Consider the following 21,751-nt stretch of genomic DNA (forward strand, 5'->3'; position numbering starts at 1 on the left):
CAACACCACATTTGCTTTCTCTCCTTTCCCTCCACACATTTTTCATTTTAAAAAAAGATTTACTTATTTATTTGGGGGGGGGGGGAGGGACAGACAGAGAGGGGATGAGAGTCCGAAGCAGACTGTCTTCTAAGCATGGAGCCTGACTTGGGGCTCGATCTCATGATCCATGAGATCATGACCTGAGCTGAAACCAAGGGTCGGATGCCTAGTCAGCTGTGCTGCCCAGGTGCCTACCCATACTTTTTATGTTTTGCTGAATAATTTCTAAGTAAATTATAACCATGGTGGCACTTCACCTCTAAATACTTCAGCATGTATCTCTACAGAACAAGAATGGTTTGCTACGTGACCACCATATACTTACCATTTGATCAATATGATCAAATTCACAGTCCACGTTCAAATAGTCCCAGTTACCACAGAAATGTCTTTATGACTATTTTGTGTCCTGTATCAGGATTCCTAATCTTTCCATAATTCATAACTGTATCACCCTTCATCAGGTTATTGTTGGTTTTCATCTGTTAAATAAGTGCTTAGGGACCAGACGATGTCTAGGTCACTTCTAGACTCAGGATCTCTCTGGTTTGTGTGCTAAGAAGGACAGTGTCCTCCTGTAGGGAGCCTTGGGATAAGCATGATAGCCAACCCAGGAACAGGTGGACAGGAAGGTCACCGTTCCAGGCTTTGCAATGCCAAGTCACAGAAGGCCCTCCAAGGGTCTGGCCTCCTCTTCCTGGGTTCTTGGAGAAATACATTGGACCCGGGCCTAGGCCCAGACAGCTGGACACAAAGCCAAAAGGCTGGGATGACAGTCTGACTTTCCACTCACACTGTATGTCATTCAACATCAAGTGGATTTGGCTTGAACTAATACAGCAGCCAGATGTAAGCTGAAAAGAAGGCTGGTTTTGGTTTTGACTTTCAACAAATCTTAGGTGTCTTTTGAAAGTCTTATAAATAAACGACAGGACAATCAAAAATAAATAAAAAGCCAGAAATGGGGCACCTGGGTGGCTCAGTGATTGAGCATCTGCCTTCGGCTCAGGTCATGATCCTGGGGTCCTGGGGATTGAGTCCCACATCAGGCTCCTACAGGGAGCCTGCTTCTCTCTCTGCCTATGTCTCTGCATGTTTCTCATAAATAAATAAATGAAATCTTAAAAGAGAGAGAGCCAGAAATGAATCAGATTGTTGCTGTGACATGAACCAATTATGGTACGCATACACGAGACATTCTTGGAGGATCGGCTGCAGCCTATAATTGAATAAGGAGCAGGGGCTTGACCTCAGGAGACCTGAGTCCTGTGTCTGCCTAACTCTAGGTTGCGCCTTGGGCATGATGTGGTGGACATGGATACCTTCTCAGGCCCTGTCTGGCTAGGCTCCCATTATATGAACCTGCCTGCTAATTTCATACTGCACTAGCTCAGACCAAGGATATCTCCTGCACCCATGGTCTGAGTGAGCTGCCCAGAACCTGGCCTGTGTGCACCTCCAGTGCAGACAGAGCCTAGACTCACAGCCTCGGATGGTTAGCAGCATGGCTAGCATGAAGCAGACACTAAATGAATGTTTGTGCACTCACAGGAATCAAACCACTGAGAATGCAATCGTCCATTCACACCTCTAATTGGATCGATCATCCTAAAATGTCAGCCTTCCCTGACCCCCCAGCCTGTCTGCAGCAGAACATCTGACCTCCTTCCCTGGGGAGCCCCACACTGCCAGCCTCCCCAGCCACTTTCCAGCTTTATGCCTGTCTCCTCCCTGCCCTCTGCTTGCCCTCTGCATTCCTGTTGGCAGAGGGCTTGTGGAGTTCATAATTTGTTGTAGGTAGAAGAAATTGGGGGATAGGCATGTCCCTGAGAGCAGAGGATTCCAGGCCAAGGGGAAAAAATGCCAATTAAACACAGAAACTGCCTGTTTGTGAATGAACCACAAAGCTCAGAAAGTGGACAAAGCACTGAAATTCTTAGGTAAGCTGTGGGGACCATGGGAGTGTGGCCTCGCCGTCAGTAGCTGACTGTGCCATCTGCCAAAGGGCTGTTGGGGTGCTCTGGGGCTGCACACTCCGCCTGGAATGTGCGTGGTCTGGTCATGCTTGGCTACTGTGGGAAACACAAGGTTGGTGGGCCTGGAGCTGAGAGAGCTTTTGTAAAAGCTTATTCCTGAAAACTAGCCTTCTTTTGATAGTGGGCGTCATGAGATCACTCAAGGATCCAAGATTCTGCAGTCCTGGCTGGTCTTCACACTCCACTCTGCTACCACAATTGCTCTGCACCCTGCTCTGGTTTCTGTCCCTTGGGATTCATGGCCCTCCTACCCCCTAAGTTCTATTCATCCTGCAAGCTTTGGTGCAAGGACTGCCTTCCTCGTTCCCAGCAGGGGTCTGTGTTACCACCTGCAGCTCTGTTATGAGGGCACCATCTTGCTTCTCTTGTGCATGTACATTCAGCCACGTTGGCCAGAGTACTGCTACTTGCAAGCCATCCTGTCAGCACTGAGGCGGATTAAAGACGCGGACGTGGCAGACAGAACCAAGGCTCAGGGAGTTCCCGATTCAAAGGGAAGAGCTCTCCGGTGTGTGTGTCTGTACGTGCGTGCGTTGAACGTGCATCTGATCACCCTAACTCATGGGTTTCTTGATCTTCATGGACTGTGAGCAGGTGATGTTGACCGCAAAGCCAAGGAAGAACACCTGTAGGGAAATGCGTGTGCTAGAAGAAAATCACCAATAAGAAGGGAGTGGCTGTGTGTGCCACTGATTTTGCCGGACATGAGGAAGCAGATGCTGCCAGTTCCTGAAATTGAGAGCTCTTTCGAGGTCTTTCCCCCGCCAAAGTTCCTGCAGGGTGGAAATCTTGTTAAACTCACACCCCAGGATAACTAGTGAAAAGTAGAAGTCTGAAAACAGGACAATACACTCAGAGTATAGACATCCTTGTGAAAAGATTTCTGGGCTTGGCGGCTGGAAAAACAAACAAACAAACAACAAACCACAAACCCAAAACAGATGAGATTTCTACCTGGTCTTGGGTTGGTTTGAAAACTGTCATTAACAAAAGTGATTTTCATTTTGGTGCCCACACATCACAGGGTGCCCGAGTGTTTACAAAGTGACAGAAGGGAAGTTAACACACGCAGAGGTAAGCAGATGGCCATGCACTTGACATGGGAAGCTAGCCGGGTAAGCCCCAAAGTCCTTATTACTTATTTGTGTTTAGCCCTGGGCAGGATCACAATAAACAAGGTTCCGAGGGAGAGAAGCCAGCAATTACATAATGAAATCCATGCACGCTGAATTGAAAAATCAAAAGCAGGTGGATGCGGAGACCCCCACCAATTCACCAGTGCCGTGCTTAAGGCACCCCTGCTCTGGAACAAACAGAAACGCGCTCATGTTTGTCTTCAAGAATGAGCCTCATAAATTTCGGGCAAAAGAAGGAAGTACTGCTTTTCCAGAAGGCATAGCGTAATGACTTTGAAACTTGTTTCCCAAGGTAGTGATTAGGAATGAATCAAGAAGGACTAAAGGTATTTAAGGGCACAGCTCAATGCAGAGAGTGATGTTTGGGGTGCTTCTGTATACGAAAGACCTCCTTGTCCATCGATGGGGACTGCGGTCCAGGAGGGCAGTTATCTGCCTTGACACAAACCTTCTTGAAGCCACCAGACATAAAATACCACCGAAAGAGCCGGCAGGCCACAACTGCATCACTTGTGCTTGCTTTTGGGTCAGTGCAACCCTTATTGGCTGGAGACAGATTAATTGTTAAGTGAAAGGCTGTGGCTTACAGATGCTTTCAACCTGGCTTTTCACCTTGAGAGTTGTGGGTTGGCAGGGGGCTGTGCGCTTCTGCCATTGGTTAGGTAGAGAACAGCCTCGCCAGAGTGCAGGTTCAAAGATCCATCCTTACATGTTAAAAGGGGACAGGAAGCCCCTGAATCTTCTAAAATGTATTTGCGAATCCAACATAAAACCCAAGCCCTTTTTTTGGTGGTTAAGCAAAAATTTCTGGGTGTGATGGCAGAGTGCCTTCTCCTTATTGCCCCAGCCAGAAAGATAACAGCGACCTTCTGATATGTGAAGGAGCAAGAAGAGCAACCAGACAGCTGGAGAAACTGCCAAACGAATGGGTCTAATCCAAATAGAACTGACTCAGCGAAAAGCCTGAAGAATAAATCAAAAGAAACCCTACAAATGAAGATGCCTGCAAATGTCCTCCACAACCCAGATTGTCAGGGGAGGCCATGGATGACAAAGATTTGGATGGATAAAGGATCAGCACATTGGAGACAGTGGCTCTGTCCCAGCCTCCCCGTGCATGTGAGGGCTATGCCATACAAGACCTGACTGACTGCCTGCCACTGTGCTTGCTACTACGCCTGCCTCCTTGCCCCCGGGAGAAACCCTCCAAACACCTGCTGCTCAAGTCCCTGCACTCTGGCTGGGAAAGGTTCTCAGGAAGAGATGGGACATTCAACATGTAAGGATGAGCAGGAGATTGGACAACTGCCCGTGCCTATGAGGTGGCCCTGACTGGTGGACCCAGACCAAGAGCAATGGAGTGGCTGGTGGTGGCCACAATGATGGTGTTATGGGCTGAACTGTGTTCCCCATAAAAAATATGTTGGAGGGATCCTTGGGTGGCTCAGTGGTTAAGCGTCTACCTTCGGCTCAGGTCATGATCCCGGTGTCTGGGGATTGAGTCCTGCATCGGGCTCCCTGCAGGGAGTCTGCTTCTCCCTCTGCCTATGTCTCGTCTTTTCTCTCTGTGTCTCTTATGAATAAATAAATAAATCAACCTAAAAAAAAAAGAAAGATATGTTGAGGCCCTTACCCTCGCTAACTCAGAATGTGACCTTCATTTGAGAGAGGGTCTTTCCAGAGATAATGAAGTCAAAATGAGGTCATTAAGGTAGGTCCTCATCTAATATGACTGGTTTTCTTATGAAGAGGGGAAATTTAGTCACAACAATAGGTCCCTGAAGAGACAGGACGATGTGGAGACACGCAGGGACAAAATGGCATGTGGCTGTAATGATTGGTCTACATGCCAAGGAATGCCAAGGACTGCCAACTACCACCAGAAGCTACGGAGAGGCAAGGAAGGGTTCCCTCAAGATCTGAGAGAGAACAAAGCTCTACTGCTAGCACCTTGATGTCAGACTTCTAGCCTCCAGGACTTGAGACAGTACATCTCTGTTATCCAAGCCAACCAATTTTTGGTACTTTGTTACGGTAGTGCTGATACAGATGGTAACAAGCCAAATGCAGGTGAGAGAAATCAAGACCCAAGAACCTAGAACATTCCATGGACAGAGGCCCACACATTTAAAATGGAAAAGAAAGAAACAGAGATTCTAGAAGGCAAAAAGGATGCCCATGGAGACAAGTAGATTAGAAATATGAATAGGGAAGGACAAGGACGGTAAGATTGGTCATTAAATTAGCAAAAAGCCTGGGAGGGCTCCATCATGTGAAGGAGAGTTTCAAAAGTGACCTGAGAATAATTACAGGGAGTAAAGGGAGAGAGAGATAAAGAGGAAGGGGAGTTCAGCCTTCCTCTCTGACTCAGGAAGATTAATTCAATGCCTTAGTTAATGAAATGATTGAAGGAGAAAACAAAACAAAACACATCATCAACATTGAAAAAAGCATGTCTGCTCAAAATACTGTAACTACCAGAATTAGTGGTTAGCTGCCAATATGATTTAAGGCGAACCAACAAAAGGAAATATTGCTATAGAAACCAGATCAATGGTGGGAGGGGGCACCTGGGCGGCTCAACTGGTTGAGCCTTCAGCTCAGGTCATGATCCTGGGGTGCTGGAATAAGTCCCACATTGGGCTCTCTGTTCAGTGGGGAGCCTGCTTCTTCCTCTCCCTTTGCCCCTCCCTAGCTCATGCTCTCTCTCACTCTGCTGTCTCTGTCTCTCTCAAAGTCTTTAAAAAAAAAAAAAAAGAAAGAAACAAGATCAATGGGAAATATAAGCACAAAAATAACTTACAAGTAAACATATGATGGCATTTTAAACAGTTAACACAGACCCACGTGTTGCCTCCAAGGTCAAGGTCCAGCAGGGAAACTGGAAATTGGGCTGTGATCACATGCTGACACCATCTCGGTGATGCTTTCTTTGCAATGCATTCACAGACTGTTGTGTTCACGTTTTCAGCTGGCCCTCACACTAACCCTGTAAAGCCTGGCACATAAAGAACCTCAGAGAGACAACTTGCTCAAAGGTAACAGAGCCAGGATGGTAATTCAGGTGCCGAATGCTCTGTCTGGTCTCTTCCTACCGGACCACTATGTTCTCATGGCCGTGGAAAAGCTGACACGGTTTCAAAGGCATTCAGAGAAATAACCAAAGCACCTTGATAGTAATAAAGATGCTCAAACAGCCATACTCCCAAAATACGACCATGCTGAATCTTTATGTTCCAACCCCAGGCAAAATAGGTTAAAGAAAGACTAATGCAAATTCAAGAAAAATGCCAGCAGATGATGATGATAGGCCAAATATGCAAAAAATGAATAGAGGAATTGTAGAGCGACACACTGCCATAAAAATGCGGGATCCCCAATGGTAGGGGGCAGGAGAATGAATTCTGTGTTCAAACAGGTATGAGCCTACCCATTACTTGATTAAATTCTGAGTATGAAGGAAAAGCAAAAAGGAAAAAGGAATAGGAAGAAGGTGCAGGGAGAGGCAAACACCCGATCTATCTTATCTGAGGACAAAAGCAAAATTGAGGCAGAACCAACGAGAGAAGCAGAATGAGGGTTGCCAATTCTTTGAACATGAAAACATGCCCTTGTAAGTCATGTTTGTGTAGGAGAGGAAAACCAAGTCACAACAGAATATATTTTTAGAACAAAAAAAGTATTACAAGTAATGGAAAAGACAACGCACAACTCTGATTATAGTTGCAAAAAAAAAAAAAAAAGTGAAACATAGTAAAGCAACCCCACCCTAGTCAGAGTAGAAAGCTAAAAGAAAACAGGAAAATTAAGATAATTAGACTAAGCATAGAGAAATGCTGGAATGAAGTCAAGACAAGGAAGTCAATAAATAAAGCCAAGTCAAGGGTCTTTGAAAAAAATAATAAAGTCAATAATCAACTTACTAAATTAAAAAGTTTTAAATGTACCTTTAATAGTCTGAGAATGAAAATGACAACCTGGTGACCAGTGTAAAAACAATGCTTAAGTTATGGGAAATGCTGTCTTTGGCCACAGCTAAAGAACCAAATGACAAGGTTGAAATGCAAGATTTACTTACAAAACAAAAAATTCTCAGAGACATAAAAAGAGAAAAACAAAATAATGTATTAAGATAAATAAGGAAAATAACTGGAGAGTCACTCCACAACGCTTCCTAATCCAGTATTATTCTTTTTTAGTATTTTATTTCAAAGTTTTTATTTATTTTTAATTTTTTATTAATTTTTAAAAATTCTGGTGGAGCTAACGTACAGTGTTATATTAGTTTCAGGTGTTTTATATAGTGATGTGACACTTTCATACATCACCTGGTGCTCATCACAAGTGTCCTCCTTAATCCCCATCACCTGTTTCCCCCATTCCCCACCCCTCACCCCCCCTCCTCCCCTCTGGTAACCACCAGTTTGGTCTCTGTAGTTAAGAATATCTGGGGGAATATCTGGGGAGTCACTTGGGTGACTCAGTGGTTGAGTGTCTGCCTTCAACGCAGGTTGTGATCTCAGGTCCAGGGATTGAGTTCTGCATCGGGCTCCCCATAGGGAGCCTGCTTCTCCCTCTGCCTGTGTCTCTCATGAATAAACAAAATCTTTTAAAAAAGAATATCTGAATGCCAAAATGTGTTTAATAAAATGTATCACTTTTTCTTCACTAAAACCTTTTTAAATAGAGGTTTTTTTCTTTTAAAAAATCACTATGCTTTTTTCTCCTGTCGTATTTCAGTCATTCTTTTTAAAAATAGGAAGCTTACAAGAAATATTCCATCACTAGTTCCAAGTTAATTTTGCCAACATCTATTTGAGAAGCGGGGGTGGGGGTGGGTGGGTAGGGGTAAGCCCGAAATGTCTGCAGTTAACTTACTGTTAACTTGGTGTTGAGAGAACCTTCGGCTTTCTCAACTTTTAAATAAAGACAAAAATTTCCACCTTATAGGTGATTAAAGTAGAATGTTTGGCAAAGTTCTTTGTCAGCTATGAAGTCGTACGTAAATGGGAGATTTACTGCATATATAAAGTTTCAACCATCCAACCATCCAACCATCCGTCCATCCAACCATCCATCCATAAATTCATCCATCCATGCAACCATCTGTTTATTCTGTTCCAGCCCTACACTGGGGGGTCAAACACAGGGTAAGCCAACTTGGCTAAATTCTCTGCTTTTGAGAATTGTTCTTTCAAATAAGGGAGTTGACATTAGATGAGAATGTCATGGGCAGGAAGCTTGGGGAGCTATAAGGGGGAATCGGATCAGGACTAGGGGTCAAAGGAACCTTCCTGAGGATGTTGTGTAGGGTTAAGATTTGAAGGGTATCCTGGGTCAAGGAGCCTGGCGTGCTGAGTGCTGAGGAGACAGACGCACTTCTTCCTGGCTCTCTGCTGTCCACCTTGAAGGTATAGCATGGATGGTATAGTTTCCTCCTGCAGCTGGACATTTCTCTTTCCTTCTCCTAACTTCTCATTACAAATAGCAGTGCTTTGACCATGTGTGTGGGAATTGCTTTTTTTTCCTTTTGAATTATGTCCTAGAGGTATCTCTCAGAAAGGAAATACCAAATTCAGAACAGTTTGCTGGGAGGAGTTTTATGGCTTTTGTCACATGATGCCAATGACTTTCCACACATATGGAACGGATTTACAGTGCCAGCAGTAAGGCATTGATTGGTGTGCCCATTTCTCTACGACCCTGCCAAGTGTCTTACTCAGTATTCATGTTTATTTTTGCTGGTTTAATAGGTTTGTGTCAGTCCTTTCAAGTTGTTTTAATTTGAATTTCTGTAATTGTCAATGGAGTTATAACTGTGTTCATGCCATGATGTACTGGGTGTGTTTCTTCTATGTAAAACTCTTCATTTCTCTTCTTGCCCAGCGGCATCTGTAAGCAATGCGGTGGCAAGGGTCATGGTCCTGGCTTTGTCACTGCTGAGTCCTGAGCATCTGGTGGGTGATCTATAAACACTGGCTGAATTAAGTTCAATGATCAGCTGACATGTACACTGTATCAGTGACCTACTGGTGTTTTGGTAAGTTCTTTTTTTTCAAAAAAACTTCATTGCTCTCTTTTCTATATATATATATTTTAAAGATTTTATTTATTAATGAGAGACAGAGAGAGAGAGAGAGGCAGAGACACAGGCAGAGGGAGCAGCAGGCTCCATGCAGGGAGCCCGACGTGGGATTCGATCCCGGGTCTCCAGGATCACGCCCTGGGCGGAAGGCAGGCGCCAAACCGCTGAGCCACCCAGGGATCCCAATATATTTCTTTTTTAAATTATATTTTCCTACAAGTATTTTGCTTTAATATATAAATCACTCATCTTATTTCTGACAATGTACCTTTATATCATTTGTATATTTGTAAAAATGATCATGGAATCATCTCCCTTTTTACAAGTGGGATAAATTCCCTTTTAAAAATGTATTCTGATGAGTTTCCAATTTTAACTCTTACCTGTTTGAAATTTGTATCATTACAAATGTCTATACTGACTGATGATATACAATTGATACACAGTTGTCTATGCTGATGCCCATGGTTGCAATGACATCGAACCTTTTCTTCTCATTGTTCCCTGACTATATATTCTCCAGTTGATCGTGTAAGCTTAAATAATAGTTTTACTATTTCTGCATCTCTGTTTTATTAATAATTTCCTCCATTTGAACCAAGTACAAGTGGTTCCTTTTTTAAATTTTTTAAAAAGATTTTATTTACTTACTTATGAGAGACACAGAGAGAGGCAGAGACATAGACAGTGGGAGAAGCAGGCTCCCTGTGAGAAGCCTGTTGCAGGACTCGATCCCAGGGCCCCAGGATCACGACCCGAGCCAAAGGCAGACACTCAACCACTGAGCCACCCAGGTGCCCCGTAGAAGCGGTTTCTAACACTGCTGCTTTGTCTTGTGTTTTAAGTCTAGAAGGAAGTTTGTCATGAACACCTCCTTGAAAGGTTATAGAGTAACTGGCTCACTGGATCTACTGCCTCATCTTGCTACCTGATTTCAGGTTTTAAGGAGAATAGCATGGGTAGTAGCCACAGGGAAAGCATCCAAAAAAGGAAGGCCTAAGGGCAGGGAAAGATTCAGTATTTGGAAACTAGAGAAAATGGACACGTGTGGAATGATTAGCTAAATTCCTCACTAGGGCACAGGAAAAGCTGAATGGATGGACAGAGGCCTGAGCAGTTCTGAGTGTGCCTTCACAACTTTTGAGGGGCTGATGCAAGACTCTCTCTTCCTCTTACCCAAGTGAGTGGTGAAGAGGTCAGGCCCTGGGCAGTGAATCTGTACCTAGCTCTGCCTCTTTATCTACTGGGTCACTGCTGGTCCAGAGCCTGAATTCTGGAGACACTGGTTCCTACACCTGCTACGCTGCCAGCTATGAGCAAGGTGTGAGGGACCAGGAAGGTGGGAATCTGTGTATGTTGAAATGCTCTGGAAAGCACAGAACTCTGGAATAAAAACTCTTTGCACCAAGTGTGAGACCTTACCCAAGACAAGGGTGTTTCCCAGAGGACTCAGGGTCCTTCAGGAAAGGCTGCTTCCCCACGGTGCCTCAGGGTCTCTCGGGAGCACGCACCCCCCACTCAGCCAACTCCATCAACCTCTCACGAAGGCCTCAGAAACATCCGGGAGGCCATATTTGCTGCCTCTTATCCTTTCTGAGCATCCGGCAAACACAAGTCCTCAGACGCAGCAGGTCCCATGGATGGGACTGCTTTGGCAGTCCCAAAAGCCTGCTTCGGCTCTGAATATGTGCAGCCAGGATGTTTCTCTCTGAGCACAGACACAGGCATCTGAATGGTGGGCCACCAGGAATTTTTAAGGTACATAAGCCAGAACTGATCCAAAGAATGATGATGATGACGGTAATAATGATAAATGTTCCTCTCTAGGTGAGCTGCCAGATTTAAAACCATTAGAGACTTTTAAGAGGAAATTAATAATTTCTCCACTGGGTTGTTTCAAAATTAATTCCAGCTCTTGTCTACTTGCAACACTCAGAATAGCCCCAGAAAGCCCTATAGCCTGGTCCTCTACCTCCTGAATGGAGACAAACATCATCGATCATATTCCAGGACCTGCTTAGGCGGCCTTTCCTGGCATTTTTGAGTTTTCCTGCTCCTTTCTGGGCATGCCAGCATCAAAATGTTGCTATTTCTCATGGCAACAAAGCAAAGGCAAACATTGACAGGACCCTTGCCATGAACGTGGACTGTCTCATTAAATGTTCAGGCAGGAGTTTGGCAGTTTTCAAGAGGGGTGCCAACAAACTGGAGCCAAGAAGCAGCTCTGGCCAGGTCCGACTTGGCTTTGTGTTTGCTGTTCTAAAAGTATGTCCAGACCACGTAGTGTGGGCTTTTGGAAATTTCCTTACCAAATACCAACACAACCAATATGGGCTTCTCTGCAGTTCCTTGTTTGTGGGCAGATGCAGGTTCTGGCAGGCTGGGAATGAGGGGATGCCTGACCCAGACACACAGGAAGGTTCTGAACCTGGCAGTGGCTTCCACAGAAGCAGCAATTACATTAAAAGACAAACAAACAAACAAACAAACAAAAAACACCCACTAGGTGGAGGAGGCAAAGCATAAACACACCAAAGACAAGATGACTAATTCAGTAAGGTCACTGCCATGAATGCCAGCAAAGCCAAGGAGTTTTTAGACCATGTATACAGGGCAGCAAAGCACCCTTTTAATGACTGCCCCTACCTACTATTCAGGACCAAAAATGCCAGTTCAAACCCACTGCACACCTGGGAAACCCACACTTACAGGTACTCCCAGGTACACCTGGGAAGGTACCAGCACTTACCTCTGGTTCCTGAGTCATCCTTCCTGACTGCTGGATCCCTCTGGGCTGCCTGCCTCCCTGTCTTCTGCCAGCAGCACTGAAGGAATGTGCTATTACAGGTTCTAGATCACAGGCAGCCAGACACACCCACTGCAAGGCACTTGCCTTTGAAATTCATGTGAATAGTGAAAATAGCACCTGCTTTGAGGAAGCCCCAAAAATTCTTATGATTCAGCCTGCACTGTAATTTCATTTTCTCTTCTAGGCCAAGGAGAAGAAAAGTAACATTGTCTTTTCTTAAAATGCAATAATCACTTTTATGCGCTATGCCTATCTTGGCAAGCAGAGCTGGAGTTGCCCTGTAGAAAAGATGGCAGATAAAGACGCCAACCATTTCTGCTTTTAATGTTTAGCCAAGAAGGTCAAAGTTACCAGCTCTCAAGCTTGGGTGCACACTGGAATCACCTGGGGAATTTTAAAAGCCAAACTGATGCAGGTCCATCTGAGATTCAGATTCAATTAGTATCAGGTCTGTCATGAGCACTGGGGTTTTTAAAAGTTCCCAGGGAGTTATTGTGCAGAAAAGTATGACAACCATGATGTACTAAGGTATAGTTCGTGAATCATGAAATGAGAAAAGCCTTGAGTTCGAAAGACTCAGGTTCTGGGCTGATACTGTTTAGTATTTGCTGTCCTTGAACAAGTAACAGAATGTCTCTAAACCATAATATTTTCATCTGGAAAACAGATTCTATTCCCTGCAGTTCTTATTGAGTTGATCAAGTAAGATAAGAAAGCGTTAGAAAAAACACCGAGCACAATATAAAGATAATGGCTGCATGATAAGTATTTCCTTATACAATGTGAGGCTAATATTTAATATTTATTGTACATTTACTATCAATAAGAATATTGGTATTCTTTAAAAACTAGGAAACCAGCAAAAATAAGGGAGCAGTTAAAAGGGAATAGCAAAAAATGTGATACAAAAAGATGGAAGTAATAAATCAGTATGACAGGTCCCACAGAAAAGTGAATTGAGTGAATTCCTCAAAGATACTCTGAGGAGGGATGAAAAACTAAATGCTGTTTATAAGAAATACACCTAAGACAATGAAAAAACTGAAGATGAATGTCTGGGAAAACTTGTACAATGTTGATGCAAAGAAAAAGAATGCAGTGTGGCCATGTGGAGAGCAGACAATCCCAATTTTAAGGATAAAAGCATGAACAGGATTAAAGCAGGTATTTGACATAATGAAATACATCAAAATATGTCAAAACAGGTCATAAAGCCATAAACCAGGCATATGAAGCAACAACTTGATAGAACAATGTGAAGAACTAGAAAAAAAATCAGAAGTAGGAAATATATATATGTATATATAAACATATATACATGTATATTTATAACTATGTATATGTGTACGTATGTGTGTATTTTAGATTCTGATAAAGAAATCCAGCACAAATCGGCAGCACATGAAAGACTTGTATAATGCAACTGACAAGCTAAAATTAGAGGAAAAAAGACTGAAATATTTAACTCAATAAATCCAAAAAGTAACTCCAATAATAATAGTTATCATCTATTAGGTACTTACTATGTGCCAGGCACTGGTTTTAGAATGTTACCAATATTACCACATTTCATTGTCAAGCATCCTTCTGAGACAGATACTTTCTCTCTCTTTATTTTTCTTACCTCTCAGATGAGGAAACACAGAGAGGAAAAGTTACCAGATGAAGGTCTGGAGCCCAGATTAGGCCATAAGTCTCATGCCATGGCCTTGCCTTAACCACAACACCCAACATACTCAGAGACAAATAAAATACTCAAGAAAATATGGAGGTTTTAGTAGGGATAGAAGCTAAAGTTAATGAAATAACAAACAGAACAAATTCCTCCCCCAAAAATAAATGAATAAAATCTAACAAGTCCTCTGACAAGACCACTTGAACATGTAAATGCCTGTTTGGTCTGATTAAGTTTATAAAAGAGAAAAAGTAAAACTGTCCAACATCAAAAATGAAAAGGGAAATATATTATCATCATTCATTACATCAACAAATCAAAACAGAAAAGCTCCATGAATATATCAGCAGCTACCAAAAATGGATTTAACAAAATCCAGCAATATTTCTTAGTAAAAACTCTTAAGCAAAAAAAGAATACATGGAAACTACCTAAATCTAACAACAGTCTATTTACCAAAAATCTACAGCAAATGCCTATAAATTGCTGAGGTCAAGACCTTTAAAATCAGGAACAAGAGAGATGCATCTGCTATCACCATGATGATTCAACTCTTGAAATTTCTAGTGGTACCATGAGACATGAAATAAAATAAGTTATATAAATACTAGAAAAAGAGGGACAAACCTATTTGGAATTTACAGGTGCTTTTATCACATAGAAGAGTCTCAAGGAACTCTTCTAGAAACTATTAGAATTAATAAAAGAAGTTGGTAAAGGTACTAGATAAAACATAAATAAACAGAAGAGCTTTTCTCCATACCAGTAACATCGGGTTAGAAATAGAAATGGAAAAGAATTATATTCCATTCAAATGGTGGCAAAAACAAGAAAGAAGCCACAAATAAACATTATAGGTCCAGGCTCTCTATGAAGAAAGCTATAAAATCTCATTAAAATATGAAAAATAATACAAAATAAATAAAATACAAAGTCTCATTAAAGAACATGAACTCTGCACAAATAAAGTCACTGTAGGAAATTCACAAAATGGAAGAACAAATGTCTAATAACAGCCAAAATATTTTTCAAAGAAAAACAAACAAACAATAAGTAGAAAACATGCATTAACAGGCTGTAAGACTTAAATGAAATGTGTGTTCTCAAGACAGTATGGCAAACATAGAAACACATTAATAGGAACAGTACAGAGAATCCCAAAATGCATACAGATAGATACTGGGGAAAATAACAATGATGACATTTCAATTCAGAAGGAAAAGAACAATTCATGTTCTTTAATGAGACTTTGTATTTTATTTATTTTGTATTATTTTTCATATTTTAATGAGATTTGATAGCTTTCTTCATAGAGAGCCTGGACCTATAATGTTTATTTGTGGCTTCTTTCTTGTTTTTGCCACTATTTGAATGGAATATAATTCTTTTCCATTTCTATTTCTAACCCGATGTTACTGGTATGGAGAAAAGCTCTTCTGTTTATTTATGTTTTATCTAGTACCTTTACCAACTTCTTTTATTAATTCTAAATTCAATTAGAGGAAGCTCTAATTAAAAAATTGCGCCATAATAACTGATCACCCAATTAGAAAAGATGAAAGCTATATTCTCTCCCTCATACCCCACATACAAATAAATATGTTTTTCAGAAAAACTGAGGCTTCAAATGTAAAAACCAAAATAATTAAAAATATTATGAGATACCTCAGGAGGAGAATATTTATATAAAATTGAGGGGGAAATGACCTTCTCATATAACCCAGATGCCATTAATGAAAAATATATTTGATTACATATTCTCATATCCTCATTATCACAAAGATAACAGACAGAAGAAAAATAAGGGATTGGGGGAAATACTGGTACCATGTATGATAAAAGGAGGTTTAATATGTGATATACAAAAAGACTGTCCAAAATGATAAGAGATGACCAACCCTTCAGGAAAATAATCAACAAACAGTAACAGGCAACACACATTAGGGGAAATGCAAATGGTGTTAGCTAACACCTGTATGATGTTATCCAGTTACCACTTTTTTTTTTCCTGTGGTGAGAACACTTAAGACGAACTCTTTTCACAGCACAGCTTTCAAGTATATAGTACAGTATTATTAATTATAATCACAGAGCTGTATGTTAGATCTCCAGAACTTATTCATCTTGTAACTGAAGCCTGTACCCTATGACCAACATCTCCCCATTTTCTGTACCCTCCAGCCCCTGGCAAATCATCTACTCTGTTTCTGAGTTTGTTTTTTTCTGATTCCACATAGAAGTGAGATCATATAAGTATTTGTCTTTCTGTGTCTGATTCATTTTGTTCAGCACAGTGCCCTTAAAGTCTATGTTGTTGAAAATGGCAGGATGTTTTCCTTGCTTGTGATGGAAAAATATTCCATCGTATACGTGTACCACCTGTTCTTTATGCATTCATCCACAGGCAGTGACTACTCACCATTTTTCCTGGACAACTGCTGGCCAAGGCACTAGCTTCGATGAAATACTTCCTGAGGAGATGTTTGCTGGGGTCAGGGCTGTCCAGTAAGATGTAGGAACAGAAGAAAGCCCCATGTCTCAGCAGGAATATGGCGATGTCTTCGTTTCCTAAAGGACAGGAAATGGCATCCAGATGTAGAGTGTGTCAGAGCTGTCCAAAATGGCAGACGCTAGTATGGGAGATGGGAATGAAAAGGGTAGTTGTGTGGTGGAACTTCTCTATTACTTCTCTTGAGGTGTCAAGTTCCTGTTAGTGAGTGGCTTTCTGTGGGCCTCTGTCCTGTGGAGTGCCTCCTACTATGGTTCCATCTGCCACAGTTTGTCCCTGTCATTGAGATACCCTTGCAAGAGGTGAATGGGGCAAATGAGGGAAGGTGTAGACATTTTGAAAAAGAGGCAAATAATGGGTTTTGCAAATGTTTCCACAGAGGCACTTCAAGAGCTAGAGGTGAGGGGGAAGACACCATCCTACATCTCAAACCTGCAAGGGTTCCCATGGATAGGATTGACTGGGGGACTCACCTGACTTGATGGCCGCATAGAGGGGTAAGCGCACGATGACAGGAAACTCGTTCTTCCTGACTGCATAGCTTTCTGGGTCAGCCCCGTGTGTCAGGACGAGGAGCTTTACCAGCCCCAGGTGCCCCTGTTGGCAAGCCAAAGCCAGCATCCAGTTCAGCAGGCGCTGGGGGCTGCAGGGACCTAGCAGGAGATGACAGGGCAAAGGGAAAGTACCATTGAAGGGTTTTGGTTGTAACCACTCTGATCTCCCCTCGGGCCATTGATAAATCGAGCTGTCCTGTTTCCAGCTGAAAGTCCCTTCTGTCAAGTTGGTAGTGTTTTCTGGAATAGTTCTCATGGATTGCATATTCCCACATCATTATAAACCCACTTGCTCATCACATAATGCCAAGTGAGGAAAAAGCATTCAAAACACTATATATGGTATGATTGTAACTGAATTAAAAAATGTATGTGTGGAAAGAAGACCAAATGTACCACCCCAATGTTGCAGTATTATCTCTTGGTAGTGGGATTGTGACCATGTACCTCACCTCTCTCCCTATCCCTAGCCCTGACCTCCTCCCCAGAGTATCAATACATACAGAGACATGGGCTTTGAAGACAAGTTGCTTAGGGTTAAAATAGTTTAGCTGTGTAATCTTTTATTTTATTATTTTTTTAAGATTTTAAGAGTGAGCACGAGCAGGGGGAGCTGCAGACAGAGAGGGAGAAGCAGGGTCCCCACTGAGCAGGGAGTCCGATGCAGGGCTCGATCCCAGGACCCTGGGATCATGACCTGAGTGGAAGGCAGACACTTAACCGACTAAGCCACCCAGGCACCCCTTAGTGGTGTCATCTTAAACAAATTTCTTAACTTCTCCCTGACTCAGTTTACCTATTGGTAAAATGGGAATGAAAACACTCATCCTCCCAAGTGTAATGTGAGGATTGCATGACATTATGTATGTCAAGTACCTGGCTTTATATGTTCTAACTCATTATTTGTCATTATGTTTTTAGCATACTAACACTTTTCTGCATTTCTAAATGATCTGTAAATACATATATTACTTTCAAAAATGAAAGAAAAAAGGCTTTGATGAAAGAAACAGATCTAACTGTCCAGCCTAAAGCTTTGAGAGTTACTCCCTACAACCACCAACTTAATTCAAGGAGGAAATAACAGTGAGCACACTGAATGAGCAGGGACAGTGTAGGCTGAAATATTACAGTATCTGCAAGTTCAAAGAAATGCAATCTCTTTTGGATGTAGAGGCCATGGAAAAATGATCTCATCCTCCACACTGACACTTCCCAATTGTATCATCACATTGTCTCATTTCCAGAGGCTGAGAGTCCTTAGGAACAAAGTGCTTCCAAGCATGGAGAGAGTGGCCCTCCTCTTCATGATAGGAAACTGACCAGGAAACAGGGGTGAGGTCGGGATGGAGGAAATGAAAATCCAGCAGAGAGGGCACGTGGCGCACTGCCTGGGCTGTAGCAGATGCTAAATAAATGTCCCTTCTTCTCCCTCTGATAACTAGGATTAACAACTTCAAGGAGGTGGTAGGCAATCAGGATCCCTGATTATTAACCAGGGATCCCCAACGCGCTTACTGCAACGATATCTAGAGAAGAGAGATCAAGTCCTCATGCTGCTACCTTCTGTTGAGGATGGCTGTACACCCATTTGAGGAGGCTGTAATAGGCTATATTTCATAGCCATGATTTTAGTATGAGGACATCAAAACTCAGAGAGGTTTGGGGACTTCCCAAAAGTCCCGCAGTTGGTAATTGGCAAAGTCAAAACTTAAACCCTGCAAAGCTAAAGGATTTAAACACTTGAAACCAAAGGGTGCTCTTTTAACCGTATGAAAGCCTTGCTCATATTTTCTTTTCTTTTTAAAGATTTTATTTTATTTGAGAGAGAGAGAGAAAGAAAGAGAATGAATAAGGAGGAGGGGTAGAGAAAGAGGAGCAAGCAGACTCCTGCTGAGCAGGGAGCCTGATGCAGGACTGGATCCCAGGACCCTAAGATCATGATCTGAGCAGAAGGCAGACACCTAACTGACTGAGACACCCAGGCAGCCCCCTACATGTATTTTCTGAGGCCCAAATTCAAGGATACTCCAAAAGAGCCCCATTAGAGTCTCCAGCCTTCCTCTTCCTTCTCTGCTCCACCTCTGCTCAGCTACAGAGACGAGGCATGATGTAATGATATATTTCAAATGATATCTATAACTATACAATGATGTACCTACCCCCATGAGCCTCTCATCTCTCCTCTTCTCAAACCCTCCCTTGTTCTCTGGCTGTATCTTTGTGTGTCTTCTGGTCTTACCGACAGACTCCTGATAGTGGCTGCCTTCCCCTCCGGCTTGGAAATTCACAGGGACACCCACTGTTTTGCCCATCTCTGTACTTCCTGCAGCGTCCAGAACAATGCTTTAGACTCCTTTGGTCTCAGAAACTCTGTCCCTAGTTGGGTTGAAGATAGGATGCTCCAAGGCAGCTGAAAACCATCCTCAGATCCAGCCAAGCTCCCTGCTCTGCAAAAGTGGACCATCTCAGTGCTTCCCTCTCTTGTCTGCCAAGTAAACTCCTACTCACCCTGCAAAACCCAGTTCAGATGTCAGCTCCTTATGAAGACCCTGTCCTGCACCCAGACAAGACTATTCTCTATGTGTGCTCCCAGACCGCTATGTAATTACTTCAACCTCAGCATGGGGACACTGCATGGAATTACTCCTTTCTGTTTCGATTTCTTCTGCTTACCCAGGAGCTATGAAAGATCTGGGATCACCTTTTAAAAAAGTCTCCAGGTCTCTCAAGTTCTGCAGAATGCCTGGCAATGCAGTAGTGAGAGACTCATACAGTGAATGCTCAGGAAATGCAAACTGCATCATTAGGTTGTGAGCCAGCTGGTGTAGATGCTTTGGGGTGATGACAGAGCTAATCATGGGGATCCCTGAAGAGAGGGAGTCTGCCCTCTGGGGTGCCCAGGCTCCTCTTTGTCTTCCTATGTCTCGCTGGACCCAATCTCCACCTGTGGACCACAACATGATCCTGATTCCTACCCTTAACCTCATTCTCCCTCCAGACACATGAAGGGGGTACAAGTCTGAGCACAAATCTACTCAAAGCAAACTCTTGGACAACTTCCCTGACAGGACGGTTCCATAATCTGTGGAAATGCAAAACACAAAGCTGAGCCCCTTGTTTAAAAATTATCAAAGATTTCAAGATGGTGACTACAGAGTGTTAAACCAAGCATGGGCCTTCTGAGTCCAGGGCCCACACCGTTGCACGCCCATGAAGCTGGCCTCACTCCCAAATCGAAACCCTAACTCCCAAAGGCTATTGCTAAGGTAATGTCTTGGCCTATAGCTGTAGGCATGCCTTCCTGGACATTCAAGGCCACCACAGGAAATTAAAAGACAACAGGACACCTTGAGTCTATCAGCCAAAAAAAAAAAAAAAAAAATTACATGTTACTAGAAACACCACATAGCACACTACATCCAGACAGTGGGATATTATTCAGGGATATGAAGAAATGGACTGCCAAGCCATGGAAAGGCATGGGGGAAATTTAAAAGCATACCATCAGGCAAAGGAAGTTAACCTAAAAAGGCTACAAAATGTGCGAGCTCAACTATATGACGTTCTGTAAAAGTCAAAACACAGAGACAGTAAAAAGATCAGTGGTTGCCAGGGGGGTTGGGGGAGGGAGGGATGACTGGGTGGAGCCCAGAGGACTCTGAGGTCAGTGAAACTGTTCATTATTGTACCCTAATAGTGGATACATATTATACATTTGTCAAAACCCACAGAATATACAAACACAAAGAGTGACCCCTAATGGAAACTCTGCACTCTGGTTACTAAGGATATGTCAGTAAGAGTTCCTCAATTGTGACAAACTGATGACACTGACACAGAATGTCAACAATGGAGGAACTTTTGGCCGGTAGGTATATGGGGATGTTCTGTACTTTCACATCAACATTTCTGAAAATCTAAAACTGCCAAAGGATAAAATCTATTAAATTTTTTAAAAAAGGGACAGAGGGGGTGCCTGCGTGGCTCAGTTGGTTAAGTGTCTGCCTTCAGCACAGGTGGTGATCCCAGGGTCCTGGGGTCAATCCCCACATCGGGCTCCCTGATCAGTGGGGAGCCTGCTTCTTCCTCTCCCTCTGCCTGCTGCTCTTGTTTGTGTTCTCTGTCAGATAAATAAATAAAATATTTAAAAAAAATAAAAAGGGGGCAGAGATCCAAAATCTTTATCAAATACAGTGTGACAGAATTTACCTCCTGAGCTAAGGGGAATGAGTGTGGGATGTGGCACAGCCGTTAGCAGGTAGTCTTTACTCTGGATTGTCAGTCTGATGCCCCAGATCTCTGGTTCTCCTGCTTGGTGAAAGTGTGAAGAAACAAGCATTTTGAGGGGAACTCCCCCCCCCCACACACACACACCATGCCTATCTTTTTCCCAAGAAGAGGTGATTTCTGAGAGGTAGGCAAGAAGCTCATGCCCTGGGATTTACCTGGCAAAGACTCCAGCAATTCCTGCACTACGTCAGTATGCCCAAAATGTGCTGCCACCACGGCTGGATTGTCATCGGTGGGCTCCGTGGGCAGTTCCACCCGTCTCTCGGTGAGAAGGTATCGGACGGTCTCCAGATCGCCGTAGGCCGCTGAGATGCTCAGAAGCCGGCCCTGGTCAACACAGAGCAGGGACAGGACTTCAGTGAGATTAGTGCCCTTAGGAACTGCCAGGAGAGGAAACTCTAAATGCTTCACTCAGTCCACGGGCAAGGCTGGAGGTGTGCTGTCTGGGATGGCACCATGGGTCATGTGTGGCTGCCGAGGACTTGAAATTAGGCTCATTCAAAGCAAGAAGGGCTCAAAGTGTCAAATAACATGCAATTTTAAAGATTTAGTGCAAAAATGTATCTATCTAGTCAATCATTTTTATATGGATTACATGTTGAAATGATCTTT

General features: G+C 43.0%; 1 protein-coding gene across 1 annotated transcript in view; it reads right to left on the reverse strand.

The window, feature by feature from the left end:
• The window catches only part of LRRK1 (leucine rich repeat kinase 1), a 124,263-nt gene that overhangs the window by 52,624 nt on the left and 49,888 nt on the right, over positions 1-21,751 (reverse strand). Inside the window, exons 4-6 of the mRNA XM_041752952.1 lie at positions 21,295-21,466; positions 16,766-16,945; positions 16,203-16,351 (exon numbers count right to left, since the gene is read on the reverse strand). Of these exons, the coding sequence (XP_041608886.1) occupies positions 16,203-16,351; positions 16,766-16,945; positions 21,295-21,466 (501 nt within the window). The remainder of the gene's footprint in view (positions 1-16,202; positions 16,352-16,765; positions 16,946-21,294; positions 21,467-21,751) is intronic.

This window comes from Vulpes lagopus, chromosome 4, assembly GCF_018345385.1.
Source record: "Vulpes lagopus strain Blue_001 chromosome 4, ASM1834538v1, whole genome shotgun sequence".
Lineage (NCBI taxonomy): Eukaryota > Metazoa > Chordata > Mammalia > Carnivora > Canidae > Vulpes > Vulpes lagopus.